Source organism: Apodemus sylvaticus, chromosome 19 (genome assembly GCF_947179515.1).
Source record: "Apodemus sylvaticus chromosome 19, mApoSyl1.1, whole genome shotgun sequence".
Taxonomy (NCBI): domain Eukaryota; kingdom Metazoa; phylum Chordata; class Mammalia; order Rodentia; family Muridae; genus Apodemus; species Apodemus sylvaticus.
The window spans coordinates 20,300,656-20,321,048 of NC_067490.1; the positions used below are offsets into that span (position 1 = coordinate 20,300,656).

At 45.4% G+C, this 20,393-nt stretch overlaps 1 protein-coding gene across 2 annotated transcripts; it reads left to right on the forward strand.

Moving 5' to 3' along the window:
• The first annotated feature begins 241 nt into the window (after positions 1-241).
• Positions 242-19,947, forward strand: Nrbf2 (nuclear receptor binding factor 2). Of its 2 annotated transcripts, XM_052163849.1 has the most exons (4): positions 242-453; positions 10,902-10,986; positions 16,428-16,468; positions 18,473-19,947. In XM_052163849.1, the coding sequence occupies exons 1-4, from the start codon at positions 424-426 to the stop codon at positions 19,166-19,168; spliced, it is 852 nt and encodes a 283-aa protein (XP_052019809.1). In that variant the 5' UTR covers positions 242-423; the 3' UTR covers positions 19,169-19,947. The 2 variants fall into 2 exon arrangements, with proteins under 2 accessions (XP_052019809.1, XP_052019810.1); XM_052163850.1 differs by lacking the exon at positions 10,902-10,986.
• The last annotated feature ends 446 nt before the right edge of the window (positions 19,948-20,393 follow it).

The window sequence follows — 20,393 nt, forward strand, 5'->3', positions numbered from 1 at the left end:
GGACCTGAGAAAGCCTACGGGAAGGAAGAAGGGTCAAGTTTGCAGAGACCACATTAAACCACAAGCCAGACTCCTCACGTGACACAGCCGCAGCAGTCTAGTGGAGCCACCTCTCGCAAGGATTCCTGTCACTTATCTGATGCCCCGCCTATAGCCCCGCCCACGTCACCCTCTCATCCTAGCCGCGCCCCCTTCCTCGGCCCAGCGCGTGACCTCACGACGCCGTGCGCAGCGACGCAGGGACGACCCCGCGACGCGACGTCGGAGGCGGAAGTGGCGCGGCCGTCGCTCCTGGGCTCTCCCTGCCGGCTCCGGGTTCTGCGAGGAGCCTCTTGCCAGCCGCCTCGTCTCCCTGCCGTCGCTGCCCCTCCATGTGCCCAGGCGCCGCCGCTCCGCCTCGGGCCGCTGCTCACCCCGGGGTCTATGGAAGTGATGGAAGGACCCCTCAACCTTGTGAGTGGTCGCGGGCTGAGTCGGGGACGGGTAGGCTGAGGGGGAACGCGGGCTGAGGGGGACACCCCGGACTGTAGAGGGAGCCGTGAGCTCAGGGGGACCTCGACCCCCGCTGCTCAGGCCTCTCCCACGCGGCCCGTGGCATCTGCCCCGCTGGGACCGCGTCCCAGCGCCACGTAGCTGCCTGCAGGCCGCGGGCACAGTCGGGGTGTCGGGGCCGCGCCTCGCACACCGACCCCCCTTCCCTGCTGCCCTCACAGCTGGGCCAACGCAGGCCCCTCTGGAACAGCTGGATCGGAACCACAGTCCACGCCCCGCAGCCCAGCCCCTGTGCTTTAAGACTCTCGAAAGTACCAGACGTGTTTGCCTTTCTCCGAAAATGCACAGGGAGCCGGGTCATTATTGTTTGGGACAAAAAGCAACACTCCCCCCCCCCCCCACACACACACCCCGCACTCTCCCGCCCCAAACAACCCCAAACCTCCCACAGTTCTTTTCTAGAGTGGTCACAGGACATCTTCGGGTTTTCTGGGAAAGGTTCGTGACATTCAGATGCAGGCGTCTGGCTTCTTTAGCGTTGCAGAGTAAAAGTTTTGAAGTCTCAAGTTTGTAGGTGGTTTGCGACGCGGTGGGATTGGGAACAGGACCGTGGAGGATTGATTATTGATTGATTGATCGATTGATTGATTCCTCTGGAACTCTGCCCTCCCGGCTTGGAAGAGCCTGGTCCCGTGCTGTGTACAGAAGCCAGAGTCAGTGGTTTCAGGGTATGGATTCCTGGAGCCAGACTCTTGGATTTGAACTCTGGCTTAGTCACCTCATAGCTTCGAGAGACCTTGAGCAAAAATTTTTACTGCATTGTTTTGGTTTTCTGTTCGTTCGTTTTACCCACGTTCGTTGTGAGGATTAAAGGTCTGAACGGATAAAAGGCCTAGAACTATACTTTTATATATAGAACATTGAAGGAGTTAGCTGCACCTGTAATGAGACCATAAGCCCTTGTCACTTAATGAGATTTGGGATTGTTGAGCTTGACTCTGGAGGAGAGTGATCACCTAAGGCTGTGGTTCCATCCCTGGCGCCAGGTTAGCAGCTCTGAGGAGCTAACCCATCCAAGAGTTACTTAATTAGGTCCTGCGTCCATTTCTAAGTGGATTACACTTAAGGCTAATGAGGCTACATTGGTGAATTTTTGGAAGCCAGGGAAATACCTCACACCTCTCTTGTTTGTAAGAGAACTCGTGTGGTCAGATATATATATATATATATATATAGTTTGTAGTGAACTATGGCCGGCTCACTAGGGAAACTCTACAGGAATATTATTAGTCGGAGCCAGCTGTTTACAGAGTGCTTCAAAGTTCAAGTGTCCTTGCGGAAGGATCACTGGTTCACTTCCAGTTAGCTTCACTTGATTTGGCAGCAGGGTGTAGCCTATCCCTGGCTAACTGCTCCACAGGGTGTGCAGGCCTATGAGAACACTGAATCCCGGGTCAGTGGAAGTCGGAGCACCACATCCTCAGTCTGGGGAAGAAGGGGGGAACTGGCGGCAATGGGACTTTTGTTTAGCTACTGTGTGTTGAGCCCCGCTAGCTCCAAGCCCACTCTGTTGCCTAGGCTGGACTTGAGCTTCAGCTTTCTAAATTCCAGGCCCTGCTGAGGTTTTCTGTCTTAAAGAGGTAAATTAGGAGGCCGGCACAATTCCTTTATCTGGTCCTAAAATTTATGTGACAGATTTCAGAAATGTGGCAGTTTGAATTTTAAGCCGTTTGAGAGTTTGAAGATTTTTGATTTCCAGCCTAGCTAAACATTGAAAGACAACAGTATATTTACTGGACCGATTTAAGGGCGTTGCAGAGTAGCAGTGGTAAGCTTCTGTTCAAGGTGCAAGAGACTAGGGTTTGTGTCTCTGTGTTTCATGTGTGTGGATGTCAAGACAACTCGAGAGCGCCATTTTCCCCATCATGTGGGTTTGGAGATTGAGTTCCTGTAACCGGGGTCGGGGTGAGTGTCTTTATTGCCTGAATCCTAAAGTTTTTTTGAAGTCTGTTTTGTTTTGTTTTTGAATGTCAGTGAATACACTGCAGTCTTGTCTTCACCCGACATAAAAGGTAGCCCTAAATTCTGTGACTTCATAAGTATCTTTGAAAATTCTCGTCAACCATACGAGTTTGTCCCGGGAATGTACTCCAAATGCATAGTGTAGGACGTGACCACTGTCCATGGGTTTACAGTCCTGTGTCCTCCGAGCAGCCTTGGGAGAAGTGTCTGGGAGCTTTGCTGGCGAACAAACCTAAGCTAAAGGACATTAAATCATTGCTTAGGTCAGTCCCTTAAATACACTTTGCATCCCAGCTCATTGTCACCTGCCTCTAGCAACAGGTTAATTTCATACCAATGCACTGGTGGGTCTCATTTCTGCGTGCTTCTTAGAGTGACTGTATGTCACCGTGCCTTATTGTTAGGGTCATAGCAAGGCTAAATCCCTCACAATGAATTTTCAGAATTTGGAAGAGAGTAGCTGGAGTCATTCTGCATTTTAATATGTAGCTATTACAAATGTTCTAGCTTTCTAATTTTCAGAGTTAGTCAAGACTTCCTGTGAGGGAAAAATAGTCTTTCAATTCTAAATTTGAATTTAGAATTCAGTTTGGTTTGTCCAGGTGTTTCCTTTGTGTTATTTTGCTTATTTGAGGCAGGGTCTTAAGAACAGGCCTGGGTGTGGAGTTCAGGCTTCAAACTTGTGATCCTCCTGCCTCAGTTTCCTGAGTGTTGTGATGACAAGCCTGTACCACCACACCCACTCATTAATTTTTAACTTATAAAAGCACTTAGTGTGTGTTAGGTATTTCTTTCCATGCATTTAATTGTTGGCATTCAGTTGGTAGCAAATGAATGTCAAAACTTGCGTGAGATACTTTCTGGAGCTGCCAGCTTGGGGAGTGATGTCAGATTTAGCGCGCATGACTGTTGCTCACGCGTTGCTTGCCTAGGCTGCTGCAGGCAATGCCCATGTGACTGCATAACCATACTTGTTTTCTATGTGTTCATCCTCAGTCACACCTGTTTCCTCTCTGTGGCTGGGAGCGTGTGCTGACTAACAGCCTCCCTCTGCAGCATTTAGTTCTTATTTTGCCTAAAGTGGTTAAAGTTTTCAAGCATCTCATCCAAGAAAAAAAGGTTCATATCAGGGGCCAAGGTACGGTCTTTCTGTACCTGAAATCTCAGTAAGCATCTCACGCTGTTTCACAACGTTGTGTTGTTAATTGGTGTTGGCCTGAACATAATGGAAGGGAAGGAAATCCTGTGCCATGTGCAGGGCTGGGCTTACTCGGAAGCATATGGGGTTAAGGAGCATGGGGCGGGGATAATGGAGTGCTAATTTTTAGCCAACAGTTGCTAAGTGGTAGGGCTACATTATTAATCTTCCCTTAATAGCTGGATGAGCTACCAGTTTTATAGATTATGACATAGAAATGCAGAATAAATTGAGGTAGTGGGGTTTAAAAGCCAGAATCTAAAATAAATCCTTGAGCTTTGTATTAGGGCATTATTTACCCATCTGCTTTACCTGTGACCTGCGCTGAGAAATCCTTACAGATTGATAACAATTGGTTTTGTGTGTGGAACTGTCAAACTGCTATAAAGTGGAAGAGCCTCTTGGGCTTCTGCAGAAACACAGGGCCTCTCACACCTAAAATAAAGCCAAACTCTAACTTTTGCTGTCCATATATGAGGTGCTGTAATATTTAATGTTGAATGATTTTTTTGGATACATATATGTATGTTTGTGCACCACATATGAGCCTAGAGCCTTGGTCCAGAAGAGCTCATTAAGTGCCATGGAAGTGGAGTTTGAGACCTTATTGAGCCACCATCTGGGTGCTGGGAATCAAACTCAGGTCCTCTGAAGGGCTGCCAGTGCTTTTACTGCTTAGCCTTCGATCCATCCTCTGGAGTTTTTCATACCACCAGAATTCACCAGATTGACTTCATAACGCATCCTGTAATTTGAAAGGTCCTATACTAGATTCTCACCGTCTAACAGCAGATGGTGACAGTTTTCAAAAAAAGAAAAACAAGCTAAACTAGAAACGGATGGAAGGGAAAAGGTTATAACAAAGCAACACAAGGGAACAGTGTTGGTCTTCAGAATAGAATGAGGTCCTCAGACTCACCGCTTGAGCACTTACCTTACATTTAATTCTTCTGTTGGTTACACAGGAGACTCGGTGCGTTTGTTTGTAGTTATTGCTTGATACTTGTTTGTGGGAGCTTGAGTGGACCGATTGGGGCATGGGGATAATATGTCTCCTTTGGTTTCTGCCTTCTTTCTATTTTTTGGAATGGTGTTTTTTCTTTTCCTTTTGACACAGCACTCCAGGCCATAGAAATTAATAGATTGAAAGATATAGGGGATAGTACCATTTAACTTGGAGATTTTTTGTTGTTGTTATTGGTGGTGGTGGTGGTGGTGGTGGTGGTGGTGGTGGTGGTGGTGGTGGTGTGTTTCTTCATCCTGAAACCTACTATGTAGACAGGCTGGCCTTCAGCTGACAGAGCTCTCTGTCTGTCTCTACCTTTGGAATGCTGGTACCACCGTGCTAAGAAAGGTGGCCTTGAACTTACATTTTTAAAAGCAGCCCAGAGAAGCAAAAAAGTCCTTCTTGACAGTACATTCATTCACTCAGCACTCTAATTGCAGTTGCTAAGATTTTTATTGGTTTTTGTTTATGGAAGGCCACTTGTCTTAGTTTAGGCCAAAAGAGTTATTAGACTCCAAAGAAAGGAGCAGGAAGAGCAGTGGTCTGGGAGCACGTGGGGAATTTCCTTTGATAGACTCTGAACTGCTTCAGCCCCATGTCTTCTGCCTGGCTGCTCTCAACATGCACTGTAGTTACAGCCACTTGACACTATATTATACTTGCTTTCTGATTTCTGTTGTTGAAAATATTTAATCCCAAATCTGGGGTTTTTGTCTTGCCTTTTACCATTTCATTTCCAGATAAAAGACACATGCAACCTTTATATTTATAATATGTAGGGGTAAATAGTTAATAAAGAGTACCACCCGCCAAGCCTCTGCACCAATTCCCGGCGTGTCCCGCTCAGGGCGACTCTCTCTTTAGCTAGCTCACAGCTGGTTTCCCAACCGTGTTTCCTCTCCGCGTAGACTCTGTAACTAGAGGGAATCCCACACTTCTGCCCAGCACCCACTCCTTCCATGTATCCAGTAAAGCATGGCTCTTAAACTTCGTTAACCAAATATCGTTATTATACAAAACTCCCAATTACATAATGCCAGTTCACAATGATAAGGTCTTATCCCGATATTTCTAACCTCCTCGAAACACCAGAAATACGTCTGAAGCCGGAGTCTCCTTCCCTGCTCCGCTCCTGTCTTCCCACCCAGCCTTTCTCTGCCCCTCACTTCTCTTAGCTCCTCCTCTCTCCCCTCCAATCACTGGCCTCCCACTGCCTAGATGTGAATGGATAGGAAAGATCTTGCAACAGTAAGTAATAAGCCTTGCCGGGCGGTGGTGGTACACACCTGTAATCCCAGCACTCGGGAAGCAGAGGCAGGTGGATTTCTGAGTTCGAGGCCAGCCTGGTCTACAGAGTGAGCTCCAGGACAGCCAGGGCTACACAGAGAAACCCTGTCTCGGGGGGGGGGGGGGGGGGGGAATCAAAAAAACAAAAAAACAAAAACAAAACAAAAAAAAACCTTAATCAGCACAAGAGCTGGGCAGATCTACTATCTATGATATTAGAGCCTACTTTCCTATCAATAATTGAGTTATTACTGTGTTTCATCTGGGCTGCTCTTAACTCCAAAAATTCAATTGGCCAGCCCTCAGAGCAATGTTTTCTTGACTCCTAACCCATGGCGTCTTTCTCCTCTCCTCACCTCTTTCTCCCTCCCTTCCTGGTCTCCTCAGGGGACATGGAGCACTACCTATCTCAATTCTGCCTAGCTATAGGCATCTTTATTTACCAATCATAAATGACTTGGGGGCAAGGTCATACAGGGTCACTTGAGTCTACTGTGGAATGTCTCTGGGCACCCATGTCTTGGGGACCCTGCATTTAGCATTACAATACATAGCAACAGACCAAACCTGAACAGATTCCAGTTGTGACAATCTGGGGTTTAGGATTCTTTTTGGGTGTCCAGATAGCCAGTGTCCTGGTTGCCAAGGAGAAGCAGTATAGAAAGGTAGACGGTGTTTTGGTTTTGTTTTACTTTGAATTTCTAAAGAAACAGTCTTGTGGATTTATTTTAATGGCTGCAATTTTATCACAAACAGTGTTTAAACAGAACATTAAAATGGGAATCCTCTAAAGATTCTTTAAAAGATAATGGTGACTATAGGTTTCTATAGTATCTTGTACCTTTTTCGAGAGAGGGTCTTGTGTAGCTAGCTCAGACTGGTCTTAGACTCATTATGTTGTTTGGGATGACTTGCTCACAGCTGCCCAGTACTAGGATTGTAGGTGAGTGCCACTATGTATGCCTGGAGAACATGAAGCTTACATCTCAGGCTGGCCTCAAACTTGTGGTCCTGCTTCAGCCCTTTTAGGGATTAGAGGTGTGAGCCTCCACCTGTAACATCTAAGACTGTACTTGGTCCTAGCTTCCCCCCACACTTTGGTTAGTTGGCTGGGTTTTTTGGGTTTTGTTTTATTTTTTTGTTTCTCTCTATGGAAAGCTCTGGCTGTCCTGGAATCAGCTTTTTAGACCAGGCTGGCCTTAAACTCATAGATCTCCTTGCCCCTGCCACACAAGTGCTGAGATCAAAGACCTGCGCCACCATGCCTGAGTTGTCTTTGATTCTTTCTTCAGATATGCACCTCAGCCACAGCTTCATGGCAGTAGACTTGAAAGCTCTACTGCAAAGCTGATTGAAATTCTGCATTTTTAAATAAATGTCCGAACGGTTCTCTTTACAGCACCTAAACAATGGTGGCTTTTTATTAACAAGTGAGGAAATAGCCCCCACAGGTTGGAAGAGTTTAGCTGCTTTATTGCGTGTCAGAACTTGATCATAGAGCCCCTTGGCTCTTGGTGGGGTTAGGTCTCTGCTGTCCTATCTTTGTTATGAGGAACTTTAAGGAAGTTTTCTTTTGTGAAAGAAAAGCTGTGGGCTTTTTTTTTTTTAAGTTAAAAACGGTGAAGGCTCCTGCACATGCCTAAGACCTTGATTATTACTGTTCATTGCAGATATCGGCCAGCTCTCATTAAGTATACTGTCTTTCTCAAATGATCTGCCCTTTGGTCTGAGTGTGGTGGTGCGTGTGCATTTATACTTCTAGTATGTATTAGGTGGTAGAGGCAAGACATGGGGTTCTATCTATAAATATCCGCCCCTCCTATAACCACCCCAAATGTTTTATCTGGATAGTGCTCAAAACATACTTTTTGCTCAGTCCAAGTCTCCATAGTTAAAATTAACCTATTATTTTAAGATCCTGTTATAAGCTGAGATTTAGGGAAAAGTTTGCATTATTGCTATTTGAAGAATAAAAGCTCTGTGTTGTGGATAGCCCTGGGCTTGTATTTTGATGCTAATTTCACTCCTGGGAGGGGCTGCAGACAAGGAATTGCCTTGTGAACCTTCTCCCCACCTGAAGTTTTCAAATAAGGGCTTGAGCCAACAATTGGGCAGATGTAAGGAGGAGGAGCTGAGGATTTGGGGGAGGAGAAAAGGATCTATGGGAAGGGGAGGAGCTACGGAGGATCATGGGAGAGGCCGCAAATTATATAGGATAATATAGATGGGAATAGAGTAGTGTAGTGGGAGATCTGCCCAATCTAGGCTCATAGCTTGTATTGTTACTGAATGAGTTGAAATTTATTTTACCGGGTAATTGGGTTGGAAAAATAGAGCAACAGCTCTGTAAAACAATAGGGCCGATGTGGCTTTTAAGAACAGTTATTTGTTTCTTCTTTACAAAAATAGAAGTAGGGGAAATACAAGCAGGTGTGCTATTTTCTACTCTGTTTGCTTTGTATTGAGTAAACTCGATAAACATGCCCAGAATACATACATAATCTCAGTTGCAAAAGTGATTTTTTTATGAAGCATTTATGGTGCATTTCTTGAAAAGCCTTCAAAATAAATCATTTTGCATCTAACTGAACAGATTAGTGTTTTCACTTAAAAAAACAAATCCCCAAATCATAACGTTTGCCATCCTAACCATTTTTATGTACATAGTTTAGTAAGATTAAATAAATTCATTTTCTTGTGAAATGAATTTAAGACTGAATAGATTGTATTGAGCAGACACATTATACTTTAATTTGTCTATTCTTCTGTTACGAACATTTGCATTAGTTCTGCTTGGTTATTGTAAATAATGCTATTGTGAACAAGAGGTTTCGTTTTGTCTTTGTTTTTTCCTGGTAAGTTGTCATGTACTTCAGAACTTTCCTTCCCCCCTCCAGGGCTGGGATCGGAGCTGTGAGCTGCTTTCTGTCTCCATTGCTACAATAGATAAACACCTTATTTGCTCACTCAGTCACAGTGGATGAGCTGCTGGGGAAGGATTAGGAGGGATGACCTTATTGGAGAAGGTGATGCTGGGGTGGGCTTTCAGATTCAAAGGCCTTCGCCAGGGCCAGTCTGCTGCTGCTTGTGGGTCAGGATGGAAAGTGCTCAATTTCTTCCCCAGCACCATGCCTTCTGCTTCCTTCGTCCCGCCATGATGGCTGTGGACTAACCCTCTAAAACTATAAGCAGGTCCTCAAATGCTTTCTTTTGTAAGAGTTGCCCCGGTCATAGTATCTCTTCACAGCAGTAAAACAGTGACTAAGACAATAGCCAAAAGCAAATTAGGGACAAAAGGGCTTATTTGATTTTACAGTTTGTAGTTCATCATCTGAGGAAGTCAGGGCAGGAACTGAAGCAGAGGCCACAGAAGAATATTTCCTCCTTGGTTGGCTACCCATGGCTTGCTCAGCCCTGGTTTCTTAATCCAAGGGCGCCTGCAGAGGTGTTGGCCCTGACTTAATGTGTGCTGGCCTTCCCATTGTAGGCGTGCCTACAGGCTAGTCTAATGGGGGCCTGTTCTCAGTTGAGGGTTCCTCTTCCCAGATAACCCAAGCTGTGACAAGTTGATTTATAAACAAACAGACAACAGCTATCCACAGCTACTGTGCATGTGTCTGTGCATGCATGACTTTTTTGTTTGAGAAAAGGTCCCACTCTAGCATTGACCTTAACCTCTTCCCTGACTCCTGAGTGCTGGGGTCCGCCCAGCAACGTCTCCGTTCGTTCGTTCGTTCGTTCGTTCGTTCGTTCGTTCGTTCCTTCCTTCCTCCCTCCCTCCCTCCCTCCCTCTCTCCCTCCCTCTCTCCCTCCCTCCCTCCCTCTCTCCCTCCCTCCCTCCCTTCCTTCCTTTTCTTTCCTCCTTTTTTCTTCTCTCTCCCTCCATCCCTACCTCCCCCTCTCTCTTTCTTTCTTTCTTTCTTTCTTTCTTTCTTTTTTCCTTCCTTCCTTCCTTCCTTCCTTCCTTCCTTCCTTCCTTCCTTCCTTCCTTCCATCTTTGCTATATCATCTATAAGCTTGTTAAGAGTGCACCATTCTAACAGAAGACTTTGGCCTACCACGTGTTCCTGGTGGCCTTCCTCCTCCTCCTCTTCCTCCTCCTCATCCTTCCTCCCCCCACCCCAGCTCTTTCTTTCTTCTTATTTAATGTTGTAATATTAACAGAAGTTGCTGGTCTTGTAAGAGATGGAAATGTTGACAAAGCTGTAAGTGAAATAAGTACATTCAGAGTCTCTTTTTGTGGTGGTTGTTTGTTGTAGTTTGTGATCTAACAGCCTTGGAAGTGCTTGATAGGTGCTTTACCCTGAGCTGTGTATATAGGCAGCCTTGGGGGAGGGTATCTCCTCTCCCCTACCTCTGGCCATGCTAGGAATTGACCCTAAGGCCTTACTGTGCTGGATAGATGCTAGCTCTGCCTTCTACCACTTGGTCTTGTGTGATGTGGTCTCACTGCGTTGGTCAGGCTAACCTGAACTAGGAGAAGATGGCTTCGCTCTTCCTGCTTCCCCTCTGGGGTGCCAGCAGCACAGGTGTTTGTCTCTATGGCTGGTTCTTTGGGACATTTCAAGTATCCATGTAAGAAGGTCAGCACAATTTAATCTATGCATATCTAAATTTGCTTTTCTTTCTTTCTTTCTTTCTTTTTTTTTTGATGACTTGCACATGAAAAATAGTTAATATTAAATAGAACAGAGGCCACTTAGCAGTTAAAGCCCAGTAACCAGAGAGGGCTTATGAATAGTAGTACCCTATCAGATACTGTGCTTCTTGGCTTAGCTTCTTTCATAGCTTAGTTTTTTGTTTAACAAATAACATCAGTTACCTTGTTAGAAGATTGATTTTACTTAGAAGTCTTGTTTTATAATTTCAGAGTAACTCAGAATGTTTGTCTTCTAGGCTCACCAACAGAGCCGACGAGCAGACCGTCTATTAGCTGCTGGGAAATACGAAGAGGCGATTTCTTGTCACAAAAAGGCCACAGGTAAGTATTTTCTTTAAGAAATACTGAATAGAGCTGTTGGCAGAGAAGCGAGAGGATTGCCATCAGTTGTAGGCAAGCCTGGACTGCCAGATGAAGTCCTGTGACAGAAAGAAACAAGAGTTCTTTCTCACTGGTAACAGTCATGTAGGTATGAAGCTGTTGACTTTCCAGGCTGGAGATGGAGTGTCGTTTAAGTACATATTTAGAATGCATTGGTTTCCTACCAAAATTTCTGAGTTATCCTCATAAGTAGATATGGGGGCCTGATTTGCAAAGCTCTGTCTCAGCTGAGTGACAAAAGCCTGTGGGGAGTGCTACTTGTGTCTCATCTAGAGTAGGTGCTGCCTCTGTTCTAGAACATTCTGCTGGAAAGCACTTTTCTTTCTCTTCTGACTAAAGCAGTATTCTTTTCTGGAAGGGAAAAGAATATTCTATTATTTTACTGTTGAAGGACAGACTCATGGTGGGCACTACTTTGGCAAAATCTCCTCTACGATTTTTTGCTTATAAGTAATAACCAAGAGAAAAAAATTATTTTTTTGATTCAGGATCTTGCTAATATAGCCTTCTGGCCCAGTACTCCTGTAGCCCAGGCTAACTCTCCAAGCTTGAGTACTCCTCCAGCCTCAGCCTCCTGAAGTGCTCGGATTGCAGGTGTGTGCCAGTCACACCCAGCTGAAAATAGTAAAGTAGTTGTAGTTAGATGAGTGGTTCACACGTGTAATCCTCACACTTGCTGGGGTGAGAGGCAGAAGCATCCCAGAATCCTGGGTGTGTGTGTGTGTGTGTGTTGTGAGAGACAGACAGAGAGAGAGAGAGAGAGAGAGAGAGAGAGAGAGAGAGAGAGAGAGAGAGAGATTAGGTGGAATTGGACACCAGATGTGTGTGTGTGTGTGTGTATGATATTAGGTGGAATTGGACACCAGATGTGTGTGTGTGTGTGTGTGTGTGTGTATGTGTATGATATTAGATGGAGTTTTTTACAGTCCAAAACCAGTTGTCTTTAAATCTCTCTTCATCATAGTATTAACTGGATTGTTAATGAGTAGTGTAACCCTGTGATGGTGTACCTGTTTAGATAGAAAACCATGATATTGATGAGTGCTATGGTCCTTTAACCATGGTAGATAACATATGTATGTGTGTGGTAGATGAAAGTGGAGTGAACTGGTGTACGTATGTAAGTGTATGTTTTATTCACCTGTTGTAATTGTCATCTGGAGGTTTACTGCCTCTGTCAGCTAATTTGGCTTAGTCCTGGAAGCTTCTAGCTTCTGTACAGTATAATCTAGGATTATAGAATGTTTTCAGTCTTTGAGACTTACTGCTGAATAAGTTTACCCTTTCTAGTTCTTCCTGATCTCTGGCTGGCTGTTTCAACTCAGCTGTTCTGGCTCAAACTCCTCTCCATGCTGACTGATTCAATCTGTTTTTTCTTGGTCTCTAACTATAGCAGTCTGTTGTAATGTTCTGCCTCCTGTCTTCACCTGTGTCTTTCTTGTTTTTTCTTTGTACCTTGTCTCTGTGCAACTTTCCCGCTAAAACAGCCTCCCTTTTCTCACTGCGCTGCCTCTTAAGTAGCTTCCCTTTCCATTCTCTTCTCTCTTGTAATGCTTGGCCATATCCTGTTCTGTCCAAGTTTTCTCAGATTCATCACTTTGTCTGCCACACAGATATCACTTTCGGACCGGTGTTCCTTCTACAAACTAACTTTACCTTCATTGTCTGGGATTAAAGGTATATACTAAAGGCTGAGCCACACTACAATTAGAAACACAATCTCTGGGTTTGCAGTGTGATTGGATATCCTGCAACGATGTTGTACTCTAAATGCAGGATATTCTGAAGAACATAGAAGGGAGAGAAAAATCATCCCTAGGCTGATCTTTTGCCTTTGAAGACTGAACAACTATGGGAGACTGGGCAATGTCTAGTTTCCCACAGTGGTGGAAAACTTGCAGACAATTATTCTGGAGGTTGTGGGGTGAGGGTATTTCTCATTGTTTGCTTAATATGTACTTTAAATATTATATTAGCCTTGTGTTATAATTAAAAGAAGTAATTGCCAGTATTCTTAAGACTTTTCTGAACACAACAGGAAAATGCCAGTACTGAGAAAGGAAATTAGTAAGTCTCACCTCTAACCAAGAAGCTAGTAGTAGATGACACCTGCCAGTGGAAGGGAAAATACATTTTCTCAAGTGGACTGTCCTGAGGGGGATATTAACGCTCCAGGACAGGCCCTGTGCCTAGGAGTAGCTGGCCAACCACACAAAACACACTGTATGTTGTTTTGGTTTTTGGTTTTCTGTGTGTGAGTGTGTGGGTCTGTAAACCTTTTTGTTTTGTTTTTTGGTCTTTTTGGTTTTTATTTTAATTTTTTTTTGAGAGAGAGAAAACATGAAGTTGGGTGGGTAGGGAGATGGAAACGATTTAGAAGGAGTTGGGAAGGAGAAGAATATGATCGAAATATGTCATCTGAAAAAATTTTAAATAAAAAAAAAGAAAGGTGGCTTTTTTTGAGATAGTACTTTCATAAACTTCAGTATTAGATCCTCAAATGTGATTTTGTGAAGAAAACACTGACCATGCACTTAATTTTTAAACATTTTTAAAATATCTATTCATATTTCTGTGTACATGCATGACTGCCTATGTGCAGCACATCTGTGCAGGTGCCACTGAAGGCGAGAGGACATTGCAGTCCCTGGGATTAGAGTGACACGCCTACCTGGGTGCCCGGACACAGATCGAAGAGTTCTAGTGCCCCTAATAGCTAGGCCGTCTCTGTAGCCCCTCTTTTCTTTTAAAGTAAGCTCGCTCTTTCTTTCTTCTTTCTTTCTTTCTCTCTCTGTGTCTCTTTCTGTCTGTCTGTCTGTCTGTCTGTCTGTTTCTTTCTTTCGCCTTCGTATTAAGACTTTATTGTGGGTGATCTCTAACATGGTAGTGTGATCCTTGCTGAAGTCTTTGCACTTTTGGATTATTGTAGGTTTCCTATCATGTTAAATTTAGGTTCAGCGCTCTGCTGAGGTCGGCATCTCCAGTTGGTTTAAACTTGGTTCTGTGAAAGCTGTTCTGCGTGCTAAGACCGGTGGTTTAAAGCAAACTGTAGTTCCGGGGAGACAAGTACATGTGAACAGGATGAAGAGCTGTCACAGGAAATCCCACCGTGTGTCCTGCAGTCTGTCAGTTCTGCATTTGTTTGTCTGCTGGCAAACCTCTTGCCACATTCTCCTCAGTGCTCTGCTGCTGCTGGGATCCAGGCTTAGCCAGTACGATGAAGAGGGGTGTGCAAGTTGAGCGAGAATAATATGTATATATTAAGGTATTTGGATTAAGACCAGACACAAAAGGAAGTGTAAAGTTCAGAGGCTCCAAAAAAGCTTATAGTGAGCAAGAGCCTGACCCAATATTAGTAACACTTGCTACTTCACTCTAATTATTCCAGAAAGACTATTAAATACCTTACAGAGGGACATATAGCCCGTGCGGAAGCTAAGAACAAGTAAATGAGGGAAGCCAGGCAGAGCTGGAGCGGGAAAGGACTATAAGCGGACTCAGAAAGAGGATTTCGGTCTGAGTCTGCAGAGTTTGCTCTTGGTTCTGTATTAGTCAGGGTTTCATTTTTATGAATACATTTTTGTCTGAAATGTCTTGAGTCCAACCTTTATTCTCTGCTGTTTACACCAAAAACTGCCCATTATGCTCCCTTCACATAACAACTTTTTGTTTGTTTGTTTTTCTATTTTGGTTTTTCGAGACAGGGTTTCTCTGTGTAGCCCTGGAACTCACTCTGTAGACCAGGCTGGCCTCTTCAGAAATCCACCTGCCTCTGCCTCCCAGAGTGCTGGGATTACAGGCGAGCGCCACCACTGCCCGGCTACATAACAACTTCTTAAGCTGCCTTCTTGAGCCTTCCTTCTTCAAACTTGTGTAGACCAGTGCCAAGCACTTCTGAACAGTCTGATTAGCTAGGGTCATAACAATGGTTCTAGTCTTTATTCTAGTTTTCTGGGTTAAGTTTCCATCACTGGCAGAAATATCTGAGGAAAATCAACTTTATTATTTATTTTACTTGTGTACGTTGGGGTGAGGAAAATATGCATGTGTGCAGATTAGAGGATAATTGTGGGGAGCAGTATCCAAGGATCAAATGCAGGTGTCTTCGGCTGCTCCGCCCTCTTAACAGCTCCAGAAATCAGCTTTGACAAGAGCAAGTAAGGTGTTTCCCACCAAGCCTGTTCCCGGAACACGCATGGTGGAGGGAGAAAATTGATTCCCACAAGTTGTCCTCTGACCTGCACACACCTGCCATGGAGCTTTTGGGTACATTTAGGATCCCTCAGGTTGATCTGTCCCATGTAGGCGGACAGGGCACCTTGTAGGCTGAGGCGGCACTTTTAAGTTTGAAGGCAGCCTGGGCTACATTGTGATGTTTTTTAAAAAGTTTTTATTTATTCATTTTAATGGGTGTGTTGGCTTACATGTATGTATCTGTACACAGTGTTTATGCTTGGAGGCCAGAAGAGGGCAGGGGTCCCCGAGATTGGAGTTACGGTTGTGAGCCTTCATGTGGATTCTGGGAATTGAACCCCAGACCTCTGAATGAACAACCAGTATTCTTCATTGCCTGAGACCCTACTTTGAACAAAGATACATCCAAATTATGTCAGCTTAGCCCAAAGTAAATGTAAAAATTTCAGCATTGCCTGTTTAAATTCAACCGGTTATTAAATCACCCAGAATTTGACCAAATTAAAGAAAAGTTTGCCTTAAATGGTTATACTGCAGTCTATATTATCATATTCTAAAGGCTCTTTGTTTAGACAGTCTGTAGCATATGCTGGGTTTGAAATTGTGGTCCTCCCATGTGATCCTCCCACATGCCACAGCGTCTGGCTAGGGCTCTTAAGCACCTAATAGTAGTGGTCGACTGCTGTTGGTATGCGCAGAAACCGTTGAGAAAAATAGTTCCCATAAGCGACCATGGTGGTGTGCAGGTGTCCAGAGGAACAGAGTCGTGAGCGTCCCTGGATATTTTTGTTGAGCGCAGGTCTCAGTAAATTCTTATTTAATTTGGTTCTCTATAAACAGTTTATTTTAATTAAATCTTTAGTTCCTTCATCATAAAATCTTCAAACCTTTATGTTCTGCATTGTTAGGCCTAGACCTGTGCCAGGTAAGCACAGGCCATGACTCGGTCCCCAGCCTCCCCTCCTTTGAAGGGTTTGAATCTTCTGGTTCCTAAGATGGGTTAGAGGATATTTGTTTACAGTGATGTCCTTTTGGGAGAAGTTAATACCTTTTGAAGTTTACCTTTTTAGTACAGTTGCTTAGAAGACCAGTTCTCTGTATTGTGACGAGTAAACATTCCTATTATTAAACTATAAATTACAAAATTATGATACTCATATATTAATTTTCTGCTTTTTTTTAACTAGCATATCTCTCTGAAGCCATGAAGCTGACACAGTCTGAGCAGGTAAGACGTGCTCATAGTATTTGTACAAGTGTTTTGGGGGCTTGAGAGATGGATCAGCAGTTAAGAGAACCCAGGTCCTAGGCCCAGTCTCTGTGCCAGGACCCAGCTTACCAGGACCTTCAGTGCAGGGGTCTGATGCCGCCTTCTGTCTTCATAGACACCACACTCCACACTCTCCCCAGCCATTATGTAAAAGACAATCATGGCTTCACTATATAGTCCTTGCTGGCCTGGAGTACACTCTGTAGAGCAGGCTAGCCTTGAGCTCAGAGATCCACAGACCTCTGCCTCCCTAGTACTGGGGTTATAGGCATGTGCTACTATGCCTGGCAGAAAATACAGCCCCCCACCCCCCCACACACTTCCTTTTATTCCAAAACAATGTTTTCTTGTGAAGATTTGAATTGTGAGACCGAAAAATATGCAGATTTATTTTAGGAAGGAAATTAAAACTGTGAGCTGCCATTGGCATTCCAGACTGCTTTCCTGTTCCTGTCATTACTTACAGGTCTCAGATAGCGGGGTGTTCTCTTTAGAGCCCACCAGGACCTTTCCTAAAGCCCCACTAGCTTCTGACATTGGCTCCATTGAGGAAGCACGAATGGCCCAGGGCAGCCACATAACTACACTTTGCTTAGTCAAAGGCAATTTAAATCTGACCAATGTCCTGTTTGTATCTTGAATACTTAGAGGATTCCTGGACTTTGAGATCTGTTTCTGGGTGACTTTATATTTTATGACTCGGGGAAGACAGGCCTGTGCCTAAGCCTTAAATACACATTCCTCTGGGGGTTGGAGAGGTGCTTGAGCTGTTAAAAGTACTGACTGCTCTTCCAGAGGACAAGGGTTTGGTTCCCAGATAGATCCCACCAGGTAGTTTGTAGTTAGCAGAGAAAGCCCAGAGTGAGCGAATGCATCTTATTTACTTGGGCACAGCCTTGACAAAGACCAAGACTTTAGACCCATGGGAAGTTGGCAAAACCTTTCCAAAATGGGTCAGGCTCAGAATTGGCCAACCCTTTTTTCTGTGGTCCAAGTATGAGTGTTGGTGTTCACAAAAGCTAGCCACTGCAGCTTTGTCCTCTGGTGGTGATAGCCCGAGGCTGCTCTTCGCCCTGCAGAGACTAGCCGGCCCCCCTGCTGTACATAGTGAACACGCTGAGATTCCAGGTTGCAGTGGGGGCAGCTGTGGCTCCATTAGTTTTTCTGGACATACATCTTCCCTTTCTTCATTCGTCTGCCACTCCTCGTCAGGGTTCCAGGAGATGTACTGCTTCTTCTAACCTCCATGTCCACACAGAAAGTTAGATTTTTTTTTTTCGAGACAGGGTTTCTCTGTGTAGCCCTGGCTGTCCTGGAACTCACTCTGTAGACCAGGCTGGTCTCAAACTCAGAAATCCGCCCGCCTCTGTCTCCCAAGTGCTGGGATTACAGGCATGCGCCACCACTGCCCGGTCCAAAATTAGATATGTTTAAACAACTGTGTCCAAAGCTCGGATTTCATTTCTTCAGAGTACACGTCATAAAGGCATCCCACAGCTGCATCCCGGGCTGTGCAGATGCTTTTCTTCCTCACATGACAGTAGCTGAGAAGGGGGCAGCGACTGGACTAGGAACATCATTCCCACAGGCTGGAGCCTTGGCAGGCTGAACCAAGGGCTGAGAAGCTCCAGCTGACAGCACAGAATGTGTGCTGGCTGTCACACGGGTGTGTCGTTTCTGAGTACCCCGTGGATTGGGAGAGGTGACCCAGACATCACGGCAGGGCGGCCGGCGCGGCGAGCTCAGCCCGCAGTGGTAGATTGTGGTGGCTTGTTACTCCCTGGGGATCAGCAGTCAGAGAACTGGCTGTGACCCCAAAGGCCCACCACAGGCAAGCCCCTTCCTTACGTAGGCCACACCTCCTAAAGATTCCACAAGCACTCAAGCGAGTGTTCAGACACATGAGCCCCGGAACCTTCTGCTGTTAGGTTCTGTACACTGACCTTTTCTTCTGTGTCACAGGCTCACTTATCACTGGAACTGCAAAGGGACAGCCACATGAAACAGCTTCTCCTCATCCAGGAGAGGTGGAAGAGGGCAAAGCGGGAGGAGCGGCTGAAAGCACAGCAGAGCGCCGACGCCCACCTGCAGGCCTCTCACAGGCCCTCTGAGGGGGCGGAAGGCCAGAGCCCGCTCCTTTCTCAGACGTACATCCCTTCCACAGAGAGGCGCCTCCCTGAGGTGCAGGGGGTCTTTGACAGGGATCCAGACACATTGCTATTTTTACTTCAGCAAAAGAAAGAGCCGTCAGAGCCCTGCATTGGAAGCAAAGCCCCAAAAGATGATAAAACGATTATAGAGGAGCAGGCAACCAAAATAGCAGATTTGAAGAGGCATGTGGAGTTCCTTGTGGCTGAGAATGAAAGATTAAGGAAAGAAAACAAACAGCTAAAGGCCGAGAAGGCCAGACTCCTGAGAGGCGCGCCCGAGAAGGAGCTGGAGGCAGACGCGGACTTCGTGGAGAAGTCGGAGCTGTGGGGCTTCCCGCCACACGCGGAAGCCGCCGCCGCCTCTCCAACCTGGCAGAAGTTTGCGGCTCCCTCGGGCAAAGCCAAGGACATCCCAATCCCCAACCTTCCTCCTCTGGATTTCCCGTCTCCAGAGCTGCCTCTCTTGGAGCTTTCGGAGGACATTCTGAAAGGATTCATGAATGATTAAAATGGAAGGCCATTGGAGAGGCTGGTGACAGTTAATCCAGAAAAGAATACAAAGGGAAAGCCACGCCCCAGGGGATGCCGGAGATGCTCCTTCCTCTGTGTGCTCGGGGAGAAGAGGCTGTGCCAGGCCCTGGGAAAGTCACTGTGAACCATCACTCACCTTCTTGACGACTAAAGCTCACGATTCCGACTCGGCAGACACTGAACTCTTGGAGGGTCGCTTTCTTATGATCAAACCAAATGGCTACCTGGAATAATTTTTCAAACAGTTATTTTTCTTATCTTCAGGGTTAAATGTATAAAAGTATGTCATGTGTAATTACTCTATAATGCCATAAATGATAATGCAAAAGCTAAATATGGTGGCCTGAGAGGCTCACTCGTATTCGGAACATGCTCTATCATGCGTTGACTGTATGCATTTTATGCACATTTTGTTTGTTTGAGATATGGTGTGTAAGATACACGCTTCCGGATGGAACTGTATGTGCCACGGTTTGCACTACTCGTAACATAATGATAACCTCAAGACTATCAGGAGAAATATTTAAATTTCCATTTTATGAAGAAAGGAACCAAATTATTAGTTACGCTTTTTAAAAAGAAATTACCAGTTTACATAATTAATCAGGGTGCATTTTAAGTTCTAACTTTGTGTTATATGATGCATCATTTGAAAATACTGGGGATCTCTCCTTTGTTCTGAATGATGCATGTGTGAAAGTAATGCTAGTTAGCAGTATTTGATTGTAAGACTCAATAAAATAATTGTGTTTCATACCTTTGTTGAGTATGACTGGTGGCTAACGGGCAGGGCACTCAGTGGCTTCCCTGCGTCCCTGCCCTTCCCTCCCACGGGGCCCAGCTGCAGACTGACAGGCTCATGTGAGTCCTGCTGGTCTCACGCTTGCTTCAGAGAGCTCTCAGGGGACATAGTTCAGTGCAGCGCTTGCCAGGGAGACAGGAGGGAGAGCTTTGTTTTGTGTGAGTTGTGAATTCTTTCACGTCTGCTCCCACCTCTTCCTCCCTTCACTTCGTGGCTCCGTTTTCTTAGGCCCCTTTCTTTCTGTGCGTGTGTTGTGGAAGCTCTTGTGCACGCCATTCAGTGTTCTCGCGTGGCCTGGCCCTGGATTGGGTGCTCTGCTGGGTCGCCATGCTCAGCTCAGTGCGGCCGAGCTCTGTGGCTCCTGCAACCCTCAGGACCTCCCGAGCTTCGTTCCTACAAG

What these genes read in the sequence shown, in the direction of transcription:
- Nrbf2 (XM_052163849.1), top strand. Translation starts at nt 424, where the DNA reads ATGGAAGTGATGGAAGGACCCCTCAACCTT. An exon ending in TGGAAGGACCCCTCAACCTT is followed by an intron (nt 454 to 10,901) that starts GTGAGTGGTCGC and finishes TTTGTCTTCTAG; the next exon opens with GCTCACCAACAGAGCCGACG. An exon ending in AGCTGACACAGTCTGAGCAG is followed by an intron (nt 16,469 to 18,472) that starts GTAAGACGTGCT and finishes TCTGTGTCACAG; the next exon opens with GCTCACTTATCACTGGAACT.